Consider the following 21,690-nt stretch of genomic DNA (forward strand, 5'->3'; position numbering starts at 1 on the left):
ATCTCGATTGGGATGGAATGATTCATGAATCGCTCTATGGAACCCCTTTGCAGCTCGATCCGATTCCGTTGTCCTCTCACCTGTGTCTGCGGCGCGTGAGATTCAGCACGATCGGTGCTCTGGCACCGGGATGGCTTTCCGGATCGAGGAAGGGATAGGCTTAAGTCCTTACCGGTAGCAAATGAATCGTCTGGCGCCTGTAAAAAAGCTAATACCCAGTATCCGGTCTGTTCGCTTTCCGTTATGCTGCAGCCCAAATTTATGATAGGATTAGATCCCTTTTCTCCCTCTCTCTATCTCTCCTTATCACGCACTCTCTCTCTCTTTCTCTCTCACGAGGTAATGTTTGTAAGCACCGGGATAATTTTTATAAATCGCCATTGATCCAATGCGGTAGCGGTGCCGCGTGTACCGTTTATGCGTCTCTGGTGCCACGTGCCACACCGGATACCGGAAACCAGCCTTTTCACCTCAGTCTAGTGGCCACAGAAACAAACACCAGACCACCACCCCGACGAGTGTTACCAAACCGAAAGCGCGCGTGGTGTTTTATTTCGTTTGCGGTTTATTTTTGCGGACCATGAATCACGTTAACGGGGGGATCTGTGGAGATGTTTTAACTGCTTCAAACTATGGTGCCCGTGAGGTGCGTAAGCTGTCTCCACTATTCACCATGACAGAATAGCACCAGGCAGCGCGGGAAGACCGCTCTGGATCCGTCCCCGTGGGGGTGGGATTATGGAATTAGTGGAAAGTTCTCATCGGGCACAGGCACCGCGATGCCATCTCGGGGCTCGAGTGGCGATTTATCTATTTCGGTTTTGTCTTCGCTTTCGCTTTTGTTGTTCGCGCTTCCCTCTGTTTCAGCTCTCGCTTTCTATTGCTTGCACAGGAGGCTCACTACAAATCACTCGGCCAGCAGCCTTCGGTTCGAAGGCGAAGTCGAAACAAAGTTTTCCCATCGAAAGCTGTCCACCGGACACTGAGACTCGAACCTATTCGTCCTTCGCCATTCATCACGACAGAAAGCTCACTAGCTACACGGTAAGCACGTCGCCAGGTTCAGTTCAGTGTTTTATTAGATTCGCTTCGCTCCCATCCCCTGGGCTCCTTCTTCCCCGTTTGAGTAAGCTTCTTGACAGCGATTAGCCAAGTTGCCAGAGAACTTGCTACTTGCGTGTGCCCCCACCATGTGTGCGTGTGCGAGTGTGTGCGCACAGTGGCCATCCGTGAAACATGTTTCATGCTCAACCGACAAGGTGACGACCAATGGCCGTATAATGAGAGATCTTCTAATGGTCGTGTGTTGTCGTGCTGGCCACCAATGCTCCCCATCCATGATCCAATGGTGGATAGAAAGAGGGGTGCTAGGGGGGGTGCTGGAAAAGGGAAGGGCGGATGGCAAACTTTTACCACAAACAACACCCCGGGAAATCCGGGTCGGGGTCACTGGGAAGCTCGCAGCTCATCATCCGGCATTCGCTTGTTGCTCGCTCACGAATAGCGTAAAGAAAGTTTTCGCACAACATTTGTGAACCGTGGCCCACGTGCCACCCCCGTGGCCCTCGCTCCCCCTTTGACACTGGCATGCTAATGAAAAGTGTGGCACGCACCACGGTGCCGGTGCCAATTGGGCACACTCGGCACTTTATGAGCGAGCATTCATGCGACGCAAGTGCTTGCGCGTGTGCGTGCGTTGAGGGGTTTAATTTCCCTCCGTTCCACCACCATCCGCGGCGCCGGGTACCACCGGATGATGACGAAGGTTTGATGGAAAGGCACCCCCCCTTCGGAAGCTACGTTCCGCTTTCGTTTGTGGTGAATGTTGTGCCAAGTTCGTGGTAATGGCAAGACGCGTTCTCTTGCTAGTCTGTGTGTGTTTGTTTGTTTGTGACTTCTTGGTAGAGCTTGGTTGGTTCTTGGTAAAGGAACACCGAGAACGAGGCGCAAGGTTAAACGAATGCAAAAGGGAAGCAAACACGGCGAGGTCAAACATGCGAAATGTGTGACCACGCACACACCGTGCCCGTGTCTTCGTCGTCTGAAACACACCTGAACCCTCCATTGTAGATCGAGAGCGCTTTCTGCGAACTGCTAGCGTACACCGGTACCGTAACCGTAAAAGGACGTAACGCTTGGTTTCACCGAACACCAACTCGTCCACACTCGACACCACCAGCACCGGGATCAGGGATTGGCAGCGGTTTCCAGTGAAAATTATGTTCATCGCGTACCGCAGTCGAGCCGGAGCGCGAGTTTGTCCGCGTTGCGAACACATTTGTCACAGCGCAGTACGTGACCGCCCCGGTACCAGCCATTTTGCCGTCATGCATACGAAATGGCACTGCCTAACAAGCCTTCTGTTTTTGTCTTTTCCCTTTCTGCTCACGATCCTCGAGACTAGGGTTGCTGCTTCAAACCAGGTTTCGCCGGGCGGGTTTCGCGTGAGCAGAAGTTCATCATTTTTTTGTTGTTTTGCTTCTTCCACCGCTAGAGGCAAGAGAGCAGCAATTCATAAGTTGCAGTCGTTCGCGTCGTATGCGTATCACATCCATCGAGGCCGGAAATTAAGGGATAGGCCGGCTCCTGGGGACGGTAGCACGCGAGTGTCACCAACGCCTTCGTCGGCTCGGGCCACCCTGCTGAAAGTGCGTTCGTGCAGAAGATGTTGCGAGGAGAAGGTGCAGAAGATATCAAATCAGACAGCAACGGTGTTCTAGCGAGCAGATGAACCCAAGCCCAAAACAGAGAGAGAGAGAGAGAGAGAGAGAGAGAGAGAGAGAGAGAGAGAGTGAAGAAAAAGTATCTCTAAAGTCTATCATAAAGCGTGCGGTAAGGGAGAAGGTGGGCTGTTGCTGAGGATTCATGAATTTGATTAATGCTTCATCCTCCATCCTTCGCGCCGACCATGGTGCGGGCGAACCGCGCCGGATAATGAAGAGTCGAAAAACAAATACCAATTTACTCCTTACACCCACGCCCGTGACCGAGTAAATGAAGTAGAGAATGTTGCGTTTGTCTTTCGCTGATTAGTGGGACCCTTTCTGGCTCATGTAAAATGAATATTTATCTTCGATAGCGGAGCGAATCGTGGGTGTGAGAATGTTGGCTCCCTGCACGCAGATCCCTCCGCTTTGGAGGTTTGCTTAAACATTCGCTCTAATCAACTCGCCGGTTGGATACATTTTAATTTAAATATCAATGCCCGGTCCCGGTGATACACGAGATGAGAATTAGCATAAGCACGTGGCTAGGGCGCCTTTCCCCCAGTGGAACGAATGTTCGCAAGGATATCTCTAAACAATGCTAGACCGATAGAGAGAGTAAAAGAAAAACATCAATCGATACCGTTGTACACCATAAATCGCTCCAAAAAAACAAAATCCTGATCCAGTGGCCATGGCTGCACCGCCTCAAAATTCCAAACAAGACCAAAACAAGAGGACCCAAAAGCAGCACAGGGCACATTGTGAGGCATCATCTTTCTTAGAACGACTATCGAAGCGATGCCATCAGCTCGACAAGCTCGAGCAGCGAGGTCGTCCTTTCGTCTCGGTTGTCCCGCGCGCCCGCTCATCAGCCGACCTGATGGTATCCACTGCCCGTCGCTGCCAGTGTTCTGTGAGAAATGACAAGAATTCAATTTACAATCATACCCCCCCCGCCCCCCTCTCGGGCCGTATCGAAGCCATCTTGCCGCGTGACTGGCCACCGGCAGATCGAACTTTTCGTCGCCTTTCGTTGCCTCGTTCCGCTTCTTGGCCGTTGTTGTTGTTTCGACGAAAGGAATGCCCAACCCATCAGTCCCCAGGTGGAACGGTGGCGAAGAATGTTGTCACCATTGTTCGAGTTTCCTCCCTCCCAGCATTAAACTCCCGGTGCCCGGTGCCCGGTGACAGGGCAAACGATTTTTCACGTCGTTATTATGCATGAACAGGGAATTCGCCGTAGCGCGGTCACGCGGTGTTCGAGGATGGTTCACCGTTCCTGTGATCTTCATTCAATAAAGGAAGAGAGGAGGATAAGCAAAGAACAGATACACCAGTTCTAAACGGTACTTCGATGATGGACGTAAACTATTAGCCGGTGGCCACAAGCAGTGCGTCTACCGGGGATCCTTCTTTGCGCGCTTCTCGCGGGAAAGCAAACGCCAAGGCAGGCCGCGAAGGAACACCTCGTCCATTCGGCCAACAGCACACTGCTCTGGTGCTGGTGGTGGTCTTTGTTATTCAAAAATGTATGACCACGCAAACGGAATGGTGCGAATGGGTGCCGGGCCGGTAGTTTATGCGCTGAACCGAACCCAAGTCCTCTCGAGTCCTTGCATTATTCATAACCTCAGCGCCCATCCAGGGCGAACACAAACGGCCAACGCTATTGTAGTGGTCCCGGCCGAGTCGAAGATGCAACCCCAGGACACACATACACATGGATGGAGCGAATCGTCCCCATTTTATGGTCACCAATGGTGTGTTCCACCGGGGTTGCCAGTTAACCACCAACAGGGACCAGTTGTGGTACGGTTACTGCTTGCTTTTGATACTTCAGCTGCTGCTGCTGCTGCTGATGCCGATGCTCATGCCGCTAATATAACTCAACTCAAGGATTCCTAAACCACAAGCATGCAAAAAGGGATGGTGCCACGGTTCACTGGCGAAACCACCCTCGAACCAGAGGTTTCCGGGGAGGGTGAATCTGACTTTCAGGACCTTTCCGGGTGCCATGTGCCCGAGTGGCCAATGGCAGAAGAACAAATATTTATGCTCCCTCCTGCACAGCTATTGTACTGCAGCACACTGCATCGGTATCAACAGTTTCATCCCTCTACGTTCCTCTGCTCCTCGACAACAGGAAGAGAGCGACAGAGAGAGAGAGAGAGAAAGGGCGGCGGAAGTAGCGAGGTAGCGGCGTAACACTCTCAGCTCTCAATTGCAACACAAACACACAGTGTCTGTCGAGCAGTGCCACCAACCAGGGTGAACCAAACCGTGTATCAGCAACAATCTTTTGGGTTTTTGTTGCTCAGTCTTGCAGTAGCAGTGGCAACAGCGACAGAACCAGGATAAGGACCAGCGAGCACTCGCAACGCCCAACATGATTGACATGATTATGCAACGGAAGTAGCAGTGGCAAAGGGTCCCCGGCACTGTCCTGCTTGGCAAATCTTTGTTCTGGTGTCACTGTTCGGGCCCGCCAGTACACAAACCCCCACATAGCACGACATCGGCCCGTGCTGTTCCCGGTTCAACGGATCGAGGATCGAGCATGCAAAAAAGGGAAATAAATATTTCATTAGACACAATGCGGCGCAACGGAGGGATGGGTGGTTCATGTTCAGCAGGAACCAGTTTGCACCGACCCCGGTGTGTGCACACCAGGAATGGAAACCAGCGTCCCGAAAACCCACTAACTAACTAACACACTTAGTACCCTAAGCCGCGACGGCGTCCAAAAGTCAGAAATTCAAAGCGAAGTGCATGGCCTTCGGCCTAGGGTGGCGTCCCCCGTCCGGGGTGATGGAAACCGCTGCTACACATGCACCGGCACCAGCCACAGTGGCCAACTTTGCTGGCACCAGGATGTTGCTGGAGTTTTTGGGGTGGGCCTGCAACTGGCTGCCGGCTGCAATCTATCGGAGCATCGGAGCGCTTGTTGACGTGTCCCAGGAAGGGGAAATCCATGTGCAAAAGACTGGGAACCGTGTTTTGGTGTATCGTGAGCGATAGTAGAAGTAGATGCCTCAACCGCAAGCTGATGATGAAGTGAAGCGATGTGTTGTTCGAAGCTTCCCTAACCACTAGCTACCCCATAACCGCAACCGGAAAGCATCCCAGAAGGAGATGCTCGCAGAGATGATGTGATTAAAATATGTGGCTGGCCTTAAGTTGGCAAACTGGTGAGTTCGGTTAGCGCAATGCATTCCTTCGCTGCACAGTGCATAGCTGTTGTCGGGTCCTCGGATCTAATTTGTTTGAAATAATCCTCATTTAATTATTAGCTGAATTGCTGGAGTTTGAAGCTGTTGAAGTTCTTTTCGAGAATATAAAAAAAAAACCCCGCGATATCATCGTCAAGCTGATGCCAAAGTTGAAAACAATTGTTTAAAAAACATACAACCTTTGTTTTAATGTTGTCCACCTGCCCCCCCTCTAGACTCTGAACTCCGAAACTTGCTTTGATGTTAGGTTCCAGGCAGTGCGGCAGGTGTCGTTTATCGATAGCGTACAGTGCGGAGGGTGTCCTTGGACAAAACAGAGCACAAGCTGTCCAGCCTCGGGTAGCCCAGCTCCTCAGCAGCAGCACCAAATAGGCAGGGACAAGAGATGGATTTAATGCTGCGGTTGCGGCGTTTCAAGCACTCCAGTAGTGTAGTGTCCGAGGGATGCAGTCCAGTTCGCCAACTATGCGGCCAACTGCGGCGGCTGAAAGGACAGCAGCAGGAGATCCAGGTCCAGGATCTGTTTTGCATGTCGTGCTGTGGCAAGCGGCCATGGAACTTCCCCTTTGAGTCAAAATGCTGGACCTGTGGCGCCCGATGCCAGACTCGAGATGCTTAACCGCACAAACTTTTGTGTCTGCCAGACTTCGCTCCGTTTCTCTGATGCACCATTACGGCCCGAAAACCCGGGGCGAGTGCTGGTAAAAGTGTCATAAGTCATGGCCAGTTTGGAAGGGGCCCTTCCAGTGCTGGAGTGCTGTAAAAAATCCTCACAACATTTGGCATGATCCCCTAGACATAGACAGCTGCTAATTGCGTTGAACAATCGGAGAAGATGAACTACACTTTTCTGTACGCTGGATGAAAGAGTGAGGCAAAAGTTGACAAAACGAATGATACTCTACGTTTGACGATCACTCAAATTACTCCCTTCATAGTGTCACTACTTTTACTTGCTTGCGAATACTTGCTCGATGCCGTTGGATGTCGTTTATCGTCCCTATTAGATCGTTTGTATTGAGCCAGCCATCAAAACAGCTTACCTGGAATGGAGAAAGAGTAGAGAAACAGTTCACTAAACGTTCGAATAAATAACGAAGCAGCATAAACAAAAACACATCAGCGACTGGAGTGACGGAAAATCGAATTTCCCTGAAAACGATCGTCCAGCTAGCATTTAACGAAGAGAAGACCTGAAGCGATTTGGTAAAACCGATTCATCGTCAACTGTTTCCAGTATATCTGAAGGTTCTAAAGCGGCACGGACAAGCGTTTGCAAGCACTCGCTCCTAAAACAAACACCCTCATTGATTGCAGCAACTGCCCACACGTATGCGAGGAATCCTTGGTTCTACTTTGCATTCCCTACGCCTTGTCACCTTCGATAGGTTTTCTCTCTCTCCCTCTCTTCGAATGGCCAGCAAATCCTTGATTTAAGTCCGTACAAGAAATCAAATTAGCTCGCTTTTGAACGTTGCATCAGATTGCGCTGAGCAGACGGATCGGACCGTCCAACAACCAACGTCCAAAGCAGTCTGATTGCTAATGCGGAGAAGGTGCAACTTCCAGAACCGAGGCTGACGCATCGCAACGCAAAAGAAACGAAACTGATGGCACCGAGATGCGTAACGGTTGCTCTGGGACCGTCTATGGACCCCAAAAATACCTCAAATCCCCTCCCTGAAGGGGCACTGAAGGAGTTCGAGGCAAATTGCAAAAACTCGGAGAAAAAAACTCAATTATCTCGGAGTCCTTCGGTGCCAGATTCAAGCCCTCCATTGCGTTGCGCTGCACAATGAGGCCAGGAGGACGATGTGGATCCGAAAGGGCGAAAAGCCCATAATTACGTTGTACGAAAGGTAAGACAAATGAGAGAAACCATCGTTTGGCCATCGCTTGGATCACTGGGTGGTGGTCACGGGATGCTCACGTTTAATCTCCGAAAAGTGGAGGCGGAATTCGAAATTCGGGCCGTGTTCGTTTACCTGATCGAGAACCAGCGGCCAGTGTGTTTTCTCATTCTTTTTAATTCGATTTCCCTCCCCTGGTTCCTACTCCTAGCTCTCATTTGTGGCACAGCCTTGGACACTCGGACACTCAGAGATTGATCAAAAGCCTCTCCACTGGCACTGATGAGCATAGATTCAGTGAGGCAGTTTGGCCCGTTCTGACGCAGCCACAACGAACCGACGACCGAGAAGCGCAAATTAAAAGCCTTCTAATCTGGCCAACCCAATCAGTGCCGCCGCGCGCTGCCAATCATTTCACGGGCTTTTACCGCAAATCGTGTCGCCCGGAATTCCACCCATTCTAGGTGTGAGAGCAAATCTACTTATCACTTATCACGCGCACATAATCGCTCACCAGACCCGTGGCGAGGAGTGGTGGAGCGTTAAGCTTTTCCTGAGTTTCCCATGAACTAAGCAAAGACCCAGCAGACCCTGCATGCACACAGTCTAGCACACTGTTGTCAATCATTGGCGCTAAGGCCGTCCTTTTATCGGAAAATGAATAGCATCACCGCCGTGCGTGCATGTATGTGTGCGTGTGCGGTTTGATATGGTGGCTTATGATGCTTTTGACGCGAAACCGTCGCTTGTCGGCGAAGTGAATCGCTCGCTAGCTCCGGGGAGCACAATGGCATCTCATCTGTGAACCACAAAACCCCCCAACATAAGTCGGTTCACGTGTATGTGTGGTGTAGCTCAGCCGCTTGCTAGGAATTGTGCTCGATAATCAGGGAAATTAAATTAATGATCCATCCGTTTCGCTCACAACGACCTTCTTTTCCCCGGGAAACGGCGACATTCGAGATCCTTTCCCCCCCACCAAACGAGCAGCTTGGAAGCTTGGAACCTTGAACTTTCCAACACCCGAACCCCGAAAGGAAGCAGACGGCTACGTCAGGAATACGATACGGTGGGATGGGATAAGCGCGTACAAGCCGGAATACGTGACTGAAGTGCCGAAGTACCGCACCTCGGGTTCGCCTGTCTGTCAATATCCCGGAGTCTGCCGGGTGTGTGCGTCTCGTGAAAGGCCAGCACGGAATGTGGCCACGGTTTTCGGTGTGGTAAGCCCGGCTGACGGATACACAATCACTTGTCGAGGTTTTTAAGTGGAGTAAAGTCGCCGCCCCCCTATCCACGCGTCGCTGAGCACGCTCCTTGACGTTGGTGGTGTGGTGAGTTCGCCGCTAGTTGGGTTGGGATGTCGAGAAATTGCCTGACGTTGCACACCGACCGAACGAGCGACCGTCCAAGGTGAACGAGTGTGAAGACATGTGCCACGACACAGCATTGCTCATTAGATGCCCGAGAACGGCAGCGTGATGGCGGTTTGATGATGAAAGTCCCTTGACGTGCGGAGCAATTTAAAGTAAAACCAAACCAACGATAACTCTGAGTGGGTGTGCCGTTGCTGTGCTTCGCTGTGCTCATTAGACACCTTTTTGCAATCCAAAAAGAGGAAAGTTCTACGCCCAACAGATGGTGTCGCATCGTCACACAAGTAATTCGATCCATCGAACGATGGTGGCAACGACACGACAAACGCGCCGGGACCGAGGATAGACCGAAACCGAGACCGAGCCTGCCTGTCTGCCAGGATAACAAATCCGCAAGTAATGCCATCAGACAACGTGCGGTTTCAAGATTCAATTTCGCGGAAGCTGATTACTTGCGATGTTCCCCGAGGCCGGGCCCCCTATTCCATCGTTTCTATGCCGGGGGTGGTTCTGGGAATGTGGTCCGGGGAATGTCGTAAACAATGTTTTATTGTATTACGAAACGATCATCGGAAGGGTAGTCCTTCCGACCTCGCGTAAAGATCCTCGGCGTGCGGTAGTGCGGAGACCACTGACAGAGGGGAGGAAGAGGCAAGAGAGTCTCCCGTGTTGTGCGCCCGCGGATGTCGATAAAATCTAAAGTCAATCTTCGCACATCACCTCCGGCACACAGACACGCGCACACACAGCGACACTAATGCTGGATGGTTATGGCGATATTAGAGCGAAGGAAGAAAAAGCAATATCGTTTGCAGGGAATGAAGCATAAAGCATACGTTATGGGACCGTGGGACCGTGGGTCACCCGCTTCGTACATCGCTACAGCCCCGGGGGGTACATTCGGGGGGCGATCGGAATGTAGCCTCCAACAATGTTGGCAGGCAGTAATTTCAAATCAAAACATTACACTTTTTCATACCGAAAGCGACGACCCCTAGCCGACCGACAATCAGTTTCAGTTTGCTGTCCATGTTGTTCCGTTATGAAATGTTTGTATTGTGAGTGATTGTGAAGGTCAGGTCGTCAGGATTGTTTCTTTTCTGCACATTTTCCGTTTGTTCCTTGTTTGTCTTGTCTTACTGTTTGCGATAATTCAACAAACAACGACGAGCGTGTGACTCGTCTCGACAGGAAACACAGCTCATGTGTCCCTTTTCCAAATGTCAGATCCACAACCACAAGGAGGAGAAGAGCGTCTTTGGAAGGCAAACAATCTGTCATTGATATCTGGAGCACTCTAGTCGCACCAGCCACTGGTAGCAGGTGTAGCTAGCAGCGGGTTTGATAATATTTTCGCCAAACCGTCAATAATGGCGTCAGAAGTGCTTGTTTTCGGTGCAAACCACAGACCTCCAGACAAGCCAAGGCCTTCCTTCCTTCCTTCCTTCGTTCTGTTCGGTATCACCTTTCAATGAACCGTGGCGCGAACACACGCATACACCACCGCAACATCGACTAAGCGTGACTTCTGGCATCGTAACACAATCTCGAACGCAATCTCGCTTATCTCGCTCGTGGTTGGTGAAGTGGCGTGGCGAGGGGTGTGCTCTTAGCGCGTGCTCCAGATAAGATACCGAGGAGCTTTCGAGGCTCCGAGCCACAGCTAAATGAAACGATTGACAAGATAACTTCACCGCAAACGTGTACACAGAGAGCGAAAATACCTCCAAGCACGGGCCACGAGGAAATTTGTCATTTGATTTTCCGAACCACCACGGCAAACCATCAGAGGTAAGGTCTTTCATCGTCAATCTCTCTCTCTCTCTCTCTCTCTCTCTCTCTCTCTCTGGTGCGCAGGAACAAAATACACTTTTTCCTCGTTACATCCGAATCGAACGTACACACGGAAGTACAACGACACAGCACGCCCCCCGGGGAGGGAAAGATTCGACGACTCAAGCCTGTCATCAAGTTGTCAAGTTGTTTTTCAAGCATTCCCAACGCACTCCTCCCAATTCGCCCTTCCTCCGGTGGTTTGTTCTCGCTTTCTGCAGTTCCCGCAGCACTCATCGAGCATTGACAAAGCCGCGGATGGCCGCGTTAGCGTAATCGTAATGCCTACCAGCGAGGAAAGGAAGGAAAGCCATTGGAAAAAAGCGATCTCTAGGCCGGTGGTTCCCCGTCCGCATGTCACAAAGTCTCGGCCTCGGGTGATACGTCAAAAGCAACGGGCACCAGGCGGGAGAAAGATAATTTGACGAGGATTACAGTAGCGATAGGCGGTGGGGGAGGAAATTTGATGAGAGACCGAACGGGAATGAACAATCTACGCTGGGCTCAAGTCATCATCTCGTCGATATTCGATATTGTGACACCATTTCGATCGCCCAACCGTTGACAAGCGCACTTCGCCACGCCGAAGATCCGTTCAGGTATTGCAGCAAAATCAAAACCGTGCTCAGGTTCGCTGGTCTTGGGGCCTGGAATTCTACGCTTCCGTTGTCGTTCGCTGCAGATTTGCTTCAAAAGGCGAAACCGAGAAGTCAATCAGTCAATTTATGGCAAGTGGCTCTCGGTACGCACGGTACGCTCTGTTGATCGATTCTCGGCCTCCAAAAATCCGTTAATCAATCACTCCGCTACTGGCCTTGTCAATCAGTAGCAGTGCGTGTCACTCCCTCCGTGGCAGCTAACATGGTCGAAAGTTCGAAATTCAAAGCTTAGCACTCCCCCCGGGGGGAAGCAAACAACCGATCAATCGAATCGGGACGAATTTACAAAAAAAAAAGGAAGCAAATCACAATCCACGACCATCCGGAAAGCTGCACGCGTTACTGCGTGTTCTGTGGCAGGGGGTGGGGGTAGTAAAATCGAAAAACCTTCTTCGAAATTCTTGTAACGATGTCCCATAGAAAAGGAGAGGACGGAGCGGTGGAAGGAGAAAATTTGCATGATAGCATGCCGGCCCACAAACAACTAAAGGACGCACCCCCTCCTAGGGGTTACATTTCGGTCACGCCCCAAAAACATCCTCCGCTGCCAGCCAGCCAGCCATTACGCTACCATCGCTGACCACTTGCTGCAAGCCTCGATGATTTATATTCCTCGAGCGAAAGCGAAGCACTGGAAGCACTTTAGCTGCGCACCCCCCCAACACCCCCGAGAAACGCCCCGAGCATTCGTTATTCATGGTCAGTTTGGTCTCGATCGTTCCCTTCCACCTCGCCAAGCTATCCCAATCCCGGCCAGCGACAGTTTCCGTTCCATAAATTTAAAATCCTTCTACTGAAGAGAAAATCTCGGGCACGGGCAAGTGTCTTACAAGATGAGAGCCTGGAACATGGAAAGGTCAAGCACTGGGTGGTGGTGGTAGTGGCTGGCACGGCAGAAGGATGCGCCGCACTAATGGAAGGCCATTTTGAATGGTCGATGGAATGAATTATCCTCGAAACCCGGAAGCCTCTCTCTCTCTCTCTCCCTCTGGCTTCCTGGGAAAAAAGAGGAATGGAAAGAAACAAACTCCGGATGGTAATGGCGAAGTATCTGCCGGCGGATAAAGTGGCTCAACTAGCCGTTCACGCAATTACTTCGGACGCCTTTCCGCTTCTGGAGCTCCTTCCCATGCCGAGCGCCGAATTCCATCGCGAACGTGCGTTCTCCTGATGTCTGGTAGTAGCAGGGGGGAGGGGGGGGGGGTGGTTGAGAAAGATTGCCTCGTTCGTTTATCATACAACCGAGAACCCGGGACTAGCCCTGGCTTGACTTGACTTACACGCCAGGTTCCAAAAGACCAGGCACCATCAGAAAGAGTGAACGCCGTAGAAAAAAGGCGTGAAAAACGATCCAAGTGACGCAAGAAGCAGCAGCAGAAGCAGCGTTCGTCCTTCGAGCAGCTGCTGGTGCTGCATCGTGGGAAGGCGCGTGCCAGTCATGCATCGTCCAGACATCGTCTGTTGTTACAATGAAGCACCAAGAAGCCAGCTTGCTCCATGAGAGGGGGGGCTGCACTGTGAGTGGGCCGTGATGAACGAGTAGGAGGATCACAACAACGCCTCATCTTCATTGGTCTGAAAAATCGCTGGCAACTGCCGTAGTAACGGGTACCCGGCAACGGCATACGAGATGGTGTGATGGTTATGATGCTGCTGCTGCTGCTGCTGAAGCTCCAGAAGACGTATGTAAGCTGTGGCCTTCCATGACTTGCGCCCGGTTCTCAAGCCATCTCAGCTCCGGAGGAAATGGAGAGCAAACAAAAAAAAATGAGAAGAGTAAAACGAAGAAAGAAACCAACAAAAATGGAGGAATCACAAGCGGAAACGATATTGCGGAAATGAAAATTAACGACGTGTCGAATATTCTGGGCATCTCCGTGGAGTGTGGTGTTCGTTGTTCGCTACCCACGTTCCAACGAGGATGGTTCACGCTGGATGCGGATCAATTGCACGTATGCTGCTGCCTTCCCCGCACCACCCACTACCGATGCACTGCATACGATGCATAGCAAATGAAGTTTGATGCTGGTCTGGCACACGTTCCAATGCCGTGGCCGTGGCCGCGAGCAGATGCAGCGCCTCGGGCGTCATGTGTTGGGTGTTCCTTTTTTTGTTTTTATTTTTGTTTCATCTGTTCCCCCTTTCTCTGTTGCACTGTTCTCTGTCAGTCCTTGGGTTCGAAGAAATGGAAAATAAGCCCGGGTGTGCGCTGATAATGCAAAAAAAAGCTTTACCGAGAAACAAGATAATGGTAAAGAATGAAAATGAATATTTCCACATGTGATGCGAGCGCGCGCGCCCGCTGGTGTGCTATTCCGCACGGTATCACCCCCTCTCACCCCCTCGAATGTTTAATGGTATGCAGCTGGTATACGCTTTTCAGCACATTATGCAACGGCGATACCAATAAATTGGACATTCCACGGATAATGAGGTGCATTATGGCCCAGCATAAAGCCTGATTCGTGCGGACGGGCTCGTGTAAAACGCGAAACTATTCGAATCCTTTCGAGCACGCATCTGCTCATGGGTTGCATCACCGCACACGATCACCGTGGCATGCAGCTCAAAAAAACTGAAAAAATGAACATTTTGTTGCCGATCCACTTTTTTACACCATATCTCCCAGTCCAGGGGAAAAGCACATCTTCTTCCGAGAAAATGCTGGCTGCATTATTTATCTCTTCTGCACCAGTGAGCGCACAAAGGAAATTTATAAATAAAAAAAAACAGAGGTAGCGGAAATGGTCGTCGTGCAAAAGGAATAGATAGTTCCGCTACTGGCACGTGATCGTTAGTGCACATGAATGAACCATGCAGAAGCGTTTTCAAGAAGCACCGAAACAAAGGTCTTTAGTTTTAGTTAACTTTTCACCCCACACAATAGTTTACGCAACCATTACCATTTTACGCAATAACTGAGATTTTCCATTATGCTAGAAATCATAGAAAATGCTCTTCATTGCTGCAATTTCGGTTTCCTTGTTTGCGCTTAACTCTATGTTATTGAGGATCTCCTAATGAAATCCCAAGTCATCAAAGGTTGCTCTCTAATAAATGAGTTCACCTTCACAATGAACGCACACTCTTGACTTCCCAGAACTCAGCTCAGACTCTGGGGAACGATCAGTGAGACCCGATGTGATTAAATATAGCCGGCCAGTCAAATCAAGCCCGTTCCGTTCCATTCAACGGAACGGCGCCATGGCTCAAGATATGAATCAAGATTGGCTGAAGGCGTAGGTTTCCGAGGAATATGTTTCCATCATAATTGAATCCATAAACAAGCGTTGCAGGGAGGAAGGGGGGCGCTATTGATTTTCCATTATCGCCGCTTATCGCAACATGGTCCCATGGTTCCGATGCTAAACGAGCCGGGACGAGTCGGGCCGCACCGGTCGAGGGGATCAGCTGGATCAGCCAAGATCGACATCGAGAGGCCATCAATTACTCTACCGGGCTACAGCTCTTACCTTTACCACACACTTTGCCGTGTCATCATAGGCACCGCTTGTGGAAAGGGGAAAACAAGCCATTGTTGCCATTTCTTCATTCAATTAAGTCCAAGTTATGTGTGAGTGCGGGTGTTGATACTGAACGAAGCCAGCAAACCTGTTTCACTCCGACGCAAGGACGTCCTTCATCATACGCAATCTGGATTTTCTGTTCTTATTACTTTTTTTTTTTTTTTGCTGGCGCTGAGGAATATTTCGCCACGGCCCCTGACACCTCCAGTGAAAAAGGGTCCAGCGTTCGGGCGTGTACTTCTCGAGGATGTTTTGGCATATAATTATCATAAGAAGAGCCGCGCGCCGCGTGCCAGAGCGCGTCCCACATGTCTAAACCCGGCGGCCAACAAATTTGCCTAATGCACACGAACCGGCATCCCAGCCGGCCGGCCGGCAGGTCGGATCGGTTGGATCCGAGAAACAAACAACAAACATAAACTTCCCGGCTAGATGCAGCGGTGAAACGGAACGAAGGAAATCCCGTAATCAGCCGCAGGAGATGCGACCGAGCGGAGGTGATTTGGAGGTGGCGGTGAGTGCCGAGCTGCCATTCCATCAACCCTGGCTGCGCCTCGGCTGCCACGGCTTCACCTTTGAAGCCTGGTGAAGGTGAGCTTTGATGTGTTGGACCACCATGTTTTCACCTTCATCAAACCCGGCTTCGCCCCGTGGACCCTCTTAGCCCTCCCCTCTTTTCACGCCAGAGGAGCAAGTGTGCTGATGATGTGCTTTTCCACCTCGCCATTTTGACTTTTCCCTGTTTTATTTTTTCTCTTTCGCTTTTCCCGCTTTTTCCCTCTCCCTCTGCTGGTGCTGGAAATGTTTTATAAACTTAACCATGAGACCCTTTTTTTCGTCGAAACGACCTGAAGGTACGTTTTTCATCTCTCCCACTTGGTCGGATGGTTGGATCGTTGGGTGATGGCCATTGGCACCTTGGCGTCTCACCAGGGGCTCCCAGGGATGCTACCCTCGTCGGAACAATTTATTGGCTGACCTATTCCCTCACGGTTCGGGATGCGGATGTTGTATTTTGCTTCGTTTTACTGCGGCCGAGGGGCAGGCAGCGAAAGTCCAAACCACCCCCATGCGGCCCAAGAAAAAACGGGGGAGGGGACCACAAAGTCTCGCGCGAATGATGACCAGAAGATGAGGCTCAACACGTTCAAGCGACTGGCCGTTCGGTGTGGCCCCTTTTTTTTGGTGCTGCCAAAAGAACCCGACCACCCTTACTGTGCCTGTGGTTGATGGCCTCTCAAGCATGCCAGCCAGCACCATCGCGAGAGCCCACAATCGGCATACTTTTTGCGTGAAACGGACCCAGCCGGAGGGGATTGCTGATGGAACCGGAGGGTCATGTAATCGAGACGCGGCCAACCACCAGAGGGTGGTGAAGGGAGGTGGTGGGCGCAAAATATGCGCTCTCAATTTCATTAGAAAAGTTTTGATGCTAAATTTCATGCCAGTCCAGTCGAGATAGAGACACAGAGAGAGAGAGAATCAGAGTGGGAGAGAAAGAGCGAAAGGGCGCACAAACTCTGGCCGTGTCAGCGTCATCGCCTGGCGTGGCCTGGGAACCGGATACGCACCCTCTCTCACCACCACAACCCATCCCTTCGGGAAGACACAAGAAAAGCAATCAAGAAAAACCAATTATTCGTAAATGAAATCATTTTAATCTGTTTGCTTATTAGCGGAATCTTTGGTGTTGTTTTGCCGACCTCAGACCACCATCACCACCACCAGCGGCCGCTATTGCGTGCCCTTCCTTCCGCTTGCCAGCTTCCGAAACCGTTAAAGACGTACACGCACACCGCTTTGTAACTGAGAACTTTTGGCGTTGCTGGTGCTGCTTCGGTTAGTGGTGCGTGTGGGTTGGCAAGATTAATTCTACCTCGACTCGGATGGTTCCTATCCTTCGGAATATCCTTCTTCGGCTCTCTCTCTCTCTCTCTCCTTCTCTGTGCCAGTGTTCATAGCGCGGTTCCGGGGATTGAAGTAAAACATTTTCTTCATTTTTACCCCCAAAAAACGCCCCGGCATCCTGGCGTCAGCATCCAACCGCGAGCAACAGCCACAACAACGCAACGCCCCGTGAAGCCCCGTGGATTGATAATTATTTTAATTATCCTCCACCCACCCGCTCCTCCCTTCCCCCACCAAAAAACCCCGGTGATGGGTTGTTTGGGGTCCGAAAATGTGAAATGTTAACGCTCTTCTCCTTCCACCACCACCACCAGCAGCAGTTTACCACTGATCTGTGGTGTGTAATTGGAAAAGCACCGAGAAGCTGCTGATGGAGAACCAGTAGGCACCGGTAGGTGTTCGGGGTTAGCCACTGATGGCCACCAGCAGCAGAGGCGGGCGTATTGTGTTTACACTAGCCCCATCGCTTCAACACCTTACCGGCCCGGCCTGACCTCACCGAATCCGACTCCTACTCCGAACGAAACGGAACCAACCAACCGAACCTAAGGGTCGGTAGGGTAAATTGTTGGGCCAGAAAGTTTTATTGCGTGGTTTTCCGTTGTTTAATACGCCTTCTAGCACCTTCGCAGTGGGACTTTTTGGGGGCAGGGATCCGGGATGGTATTTCACGGTTTCTCGCGCTTTCGTTGGTGTTCCGCTTCCTCCATCCAGCTTTTTTTTTTGCTTCAGATTTTGTGGTTTTTGCGAGGGTAGAGGACCATCGCTGCACTGTGAACCGTGGCCATATGTGACCTCTAGGCACCACTCCGAAACGGATCCATGAGCTTTCGCTTGACGAGGGTGCCGGGCTTCAGTTCGGTTCGGTTCGGTTCGGTTCCCGTGTTTGTCAAGGCGAGCGCACCCTTAATGGTAGCGATGAAAGGCACCCTTCAAACCGTTCCTTTGTGTTGGTATCTTGGGGAAGAGGGAGCGACTCGTCAACCTCGATGTCGACCCTGGGGAGAATAGTGGCGTGGGAGCAGGGAAGCAGGGTGAGACATAACAATACACGCGGGCATAAAATATGCCAACGTATCTGTATCGCTGCTATCCATGCTGAAGCCGCCAAACCCACTTAGCGATTCTCCAAAGGTCGCCATAAGGCCACCAAGTGCCGGTCCCACATGAGGTGATTAGTCAGATTTCTCACAGCACAGCAGCAGCAGCAGCTGGTGAGCCCGAAAGTTCCAGCCAGCACCCCTGCCCCGGTCTACCGAACAGGAACCACTGAAATGGAACTTCCTTCAAGGAGTCAACAAAAGGCGATGAAGCAGCAGTTCTTTGGCACTGGCAGTGGCGCTGGTGCTGGTGCTGTGATATCTTTCTTTCTCTATCTCGGAGCGCTCAAACAGCTTCACTTGCCCACCCCAGGAGTGTGATGATGTGGCACAATTCCCCAGAAAAGGGATACGCATAGGCCAGGGATAGCCAGCGCCTTGCCTTTACGTCAACAGTTCCGAATTCTGGGATGGCCAGGAAGAAAACATTTACATTTCGGTGCCACTTTTGATGTAATAATAAACGGTGACGAGCTGGCAGCTGGTACGGCAAGTCGCATTTCAATCAAATATTTCCTCGATAATTCGTCGTTGATGGCCACCATACCGCTAATGCCACTAATGCCCTAAGGCCACACATGGCGGCCCGTTTTGTGTGTCGTCGATTTCGCCCCCAAAAAGACCGCCGCAGGCCCCTGGGGAGATCGAACATGATTACTCATGCGACCGATAAGTCATCACCAGCGCTGGACGCAAATCTGCGTCATTCGCAGATTCGTGCAGACCGGCACTTGACCAGGCCCGGTACGTTCCCCTTTGATGAACATGCCTTCTGGGTGAGTCAATTTTTGTCAGATGATTAATTATCCGCCTTGCCCGATGACGACGAGTCGATGAAGGAAGAACGATTGTTACAGCTCGTCACTCCCAAGGCCTATTGTCGGTGATCTACCGCTTTCGCACCATAATGATGATGATGATGATGACCGAGTTTTCTATCCCACTTCCACTGACAATCGGGCATCGGCCGATCCACAGCAAATACACATCACAGGGGGGCCTCGGAGTGGAGGACAAGATTAAGAAGGATAAGAAGGTCGCTCAATAAGAACGCAAAAGGGAAATGGGAAAACCAAAGCTTCTTTCCTTTCACCTCGGAGGAGCATCTGTGGCCAGTGCTGCTCGGTTACTCGGTTCACTGAACCGGGCCACTGGGCTGGTGTTACGGTGCCAACCGCCCCAGGGAAAGGGAAAATCTTTGACACAAACAAAAAAGGAAAAACTAATGAATTTTCGTGATCCGGGCCTACTCCGGGCGCCAGCTGGTGTGTGGCTGGTGATGGGCAGGCGACATCAGCAAACGCCCCAAACCTCTCTCGGAATGTGGCCGTTAAGCAGCTAATCGAAAGCGATATGCTCCAGGAACGGCGGTACTGTTGCTGTTTTGTGTTGCATATTCATGTTAACTGGCTCCTCGGCAAGCACACCGGAGTAATCAGTTCAACGATTAGTTGCTCGGGCAATCGGTTGGCGAACGATCTCGACGAACAAACAATATGGCTGCGCGGGAAACCATGAATAAACCATGAAGTGGCTCCCAAAAATGGGCCCGCCGCTAAAGTGCCCCGTTCACGAACGTAAAACGTCTCCACTTTAGATTCAATCGTGGGCCACGTCAACAGGATCGCAGTAGTAGGCGCTAATGCTGTGACACACCCCGACCAGACCCACCCGGCTTGCAATCGCAGTAACCATTGGTGGTGGCGTCGATGGCGGGTCTTCTCAGCTGCCTGTCAGTCGGTGTTGAGTCAAACGCGTCTCCTCGGTGTTTCGCTTCAAAGCAATTTGCTCTCCCTCTCTCTCTCATCGTTGGAGCTAACGGTGTGTGTCTGGGCCCAGGGCATGGAATCAAAATCAGACGAAGCGTGTCCGCCGGATCGACGGCCGAAAGTGTGCTTCTTTCCGCAGGTTTCACTCGACGATGTACCGCAGGAAGATCGGTCCACCGTGCTCGCGTTCATGTATGGTCCATCGGACTGGAAACGCCTGGCACAAGCGGCCGCTTCGTTCGTGTTTCCCCGATGGCGGAGAGTTGCCCAAGATGAAGACGCCGCTGGTATGTAGCGCCTCCAGCGTTTTTCTCTTCTCTTGCTCCCCTTCTTTTCCTTTACTTTATTGATCAAAACACAGATTCTCAAGGACATCGGTCGTACGGTCGTACGGAATGCTTTTTTCTTTCGTTTTAGCAACGAATGCCACCGAGCAGCAGCAGCAGACGTTTTCTCCTCGGGCACACCAGTACGATGACTGAGTGGGGCAGGAGATGAAGGAAAGAGGTCGAGTGGAGGAGAAGGAGGTCCGGCGAAAAAGAAAAAAAAAACAAAAAACCAACTTTTTCAAACGAGACAACGAGGCTGCACGGCATACTCTGGGGCTGAGGCCGAAGCTGTCAATTTGAAGTCGAAAATGCCCGGATAAGGCGGCGAAATGTGAAGTGTGACACAGGGAGGGTTAGAAGAGGAGGAAGAGGATACCAAATTTCGAATAGATATGCCGTCAAGATAAGGGCACGCGGTCGTACCGCTGGCCGCCTTTTGAAGTAGCCAATTCGTAAGTCTGTTTTGCTCGCCCAATCTCAAAGCTTACTATGCTCTCAGCCTTCGATATGCGTCTAGTGCGGTACACTCCGTAAAGCACTCTGCACGGAATCTTGATTACAAACACAGAGAGACACAGTCACAGTGTTATCGTCACCCTTTACGTCATACATTGTTAACTGACGAGTCCCGGATTGATAACCCTTTTGATGCTCCCCGAATAGTTACCTAAATAAGTGCTGTTCGTCAGTACCCAGAAGATCTTCAGTGGATCCACCATAACGCCGATCAGTTGCAGTAGTAGTGGTAGTAGTTGTAGTGTCACTAGTCAGGCCCACAAATCGTACTCAATGCACATGTTGCGCGGGCTTAACCATGCGCGCGCACGCCTCACAGAACCCGATCCTGGTAATATCTGGACACCTCAATCGCACCCACGGACACCCTTAAACACGGTCGCACACAAAGCAGATACACGGAGAGCGAACTGTATTCGATCGAGTGTGGAATGCTCCAAATTTTCTTTCGCTCTTTTTTCCCGATCACAACAATCGTGCACAAAGAGTCGGCGGCACACAACACACAAGCACCGAATCGGACCAGAATACCGATTCCGATTGCCGGCACCAGATAATGGACTTTTAGTCGTTCGGCGCTGCAAAAACTCAATTACTACACTCCGTTTCCCAGCGTTTCCCGCTTTTTCTTTTTCTCTTTTTGTCGTTGGTTGTTGTTGTTTCCTAAATTGAATTAAATTCCTAGAAAGGAGAAGAAAAAGGGGGAGGGAAGGACTCGAAAGTAAGAACCGGATTCTCGATTCCACCGTCAGAGACAAAGCAAAATCAATCTCTGCCGACGCGAAGTGCTTGTTGCCGTGGAAAGCTTCCTTCGCATCCGGCAAATAAAGAACGGACCAGATCGTGAGAATGGGGGAATGTGGTGGGAGGGGTGAACAGCTTGAA

At 51.1% G+C, this 21,690-nt stretch overlaps 1 protein-coding gene across 3 annotated transcripts in view; it reads right to left on the bottom strand.

The window, feature by feature from the left end:
- LOC126581446 (neural-cadherin) overlaps positions 1-21,473 on the bottom strand; it is a 121,816-nt gene extending 100,343 nt beyond the window's left edge. For all 3 annotated transcript variants that reach the window (XM_050245109.1, XM_050245111.1, XM_050245108.1), the window contains exon 1: positions 20,957-21,473. In XM_050245109.1, the coding sequence (XP_050101066.1) occupies positions 20,957-21,008 (52 nt within the window). In that variant the 5' untranslated portion in view covers positions 21,009-21,473. The remainder of the gene's footprint in view (positions 1-20,956) is intronic.
- Between the last annotated feature and the right edge of the window lie 217 nt (positions 21,474-21,690).

This window comes from Anopheles aquasalis, chromosome 2 (genome assembly GCF_943734665.1).
Source record: "Anopheles aquasalis chromosome 2, idAnoAquaMG_Q_19, whole genome shotgun sequence".
In the NCBI taxonomy this organism is placed as follows: Eukaryota; Metazoa; Arthropoda; class Insecta; order Diptera; family Culicidae; genus Anopheles; species Anopheles aquasalis.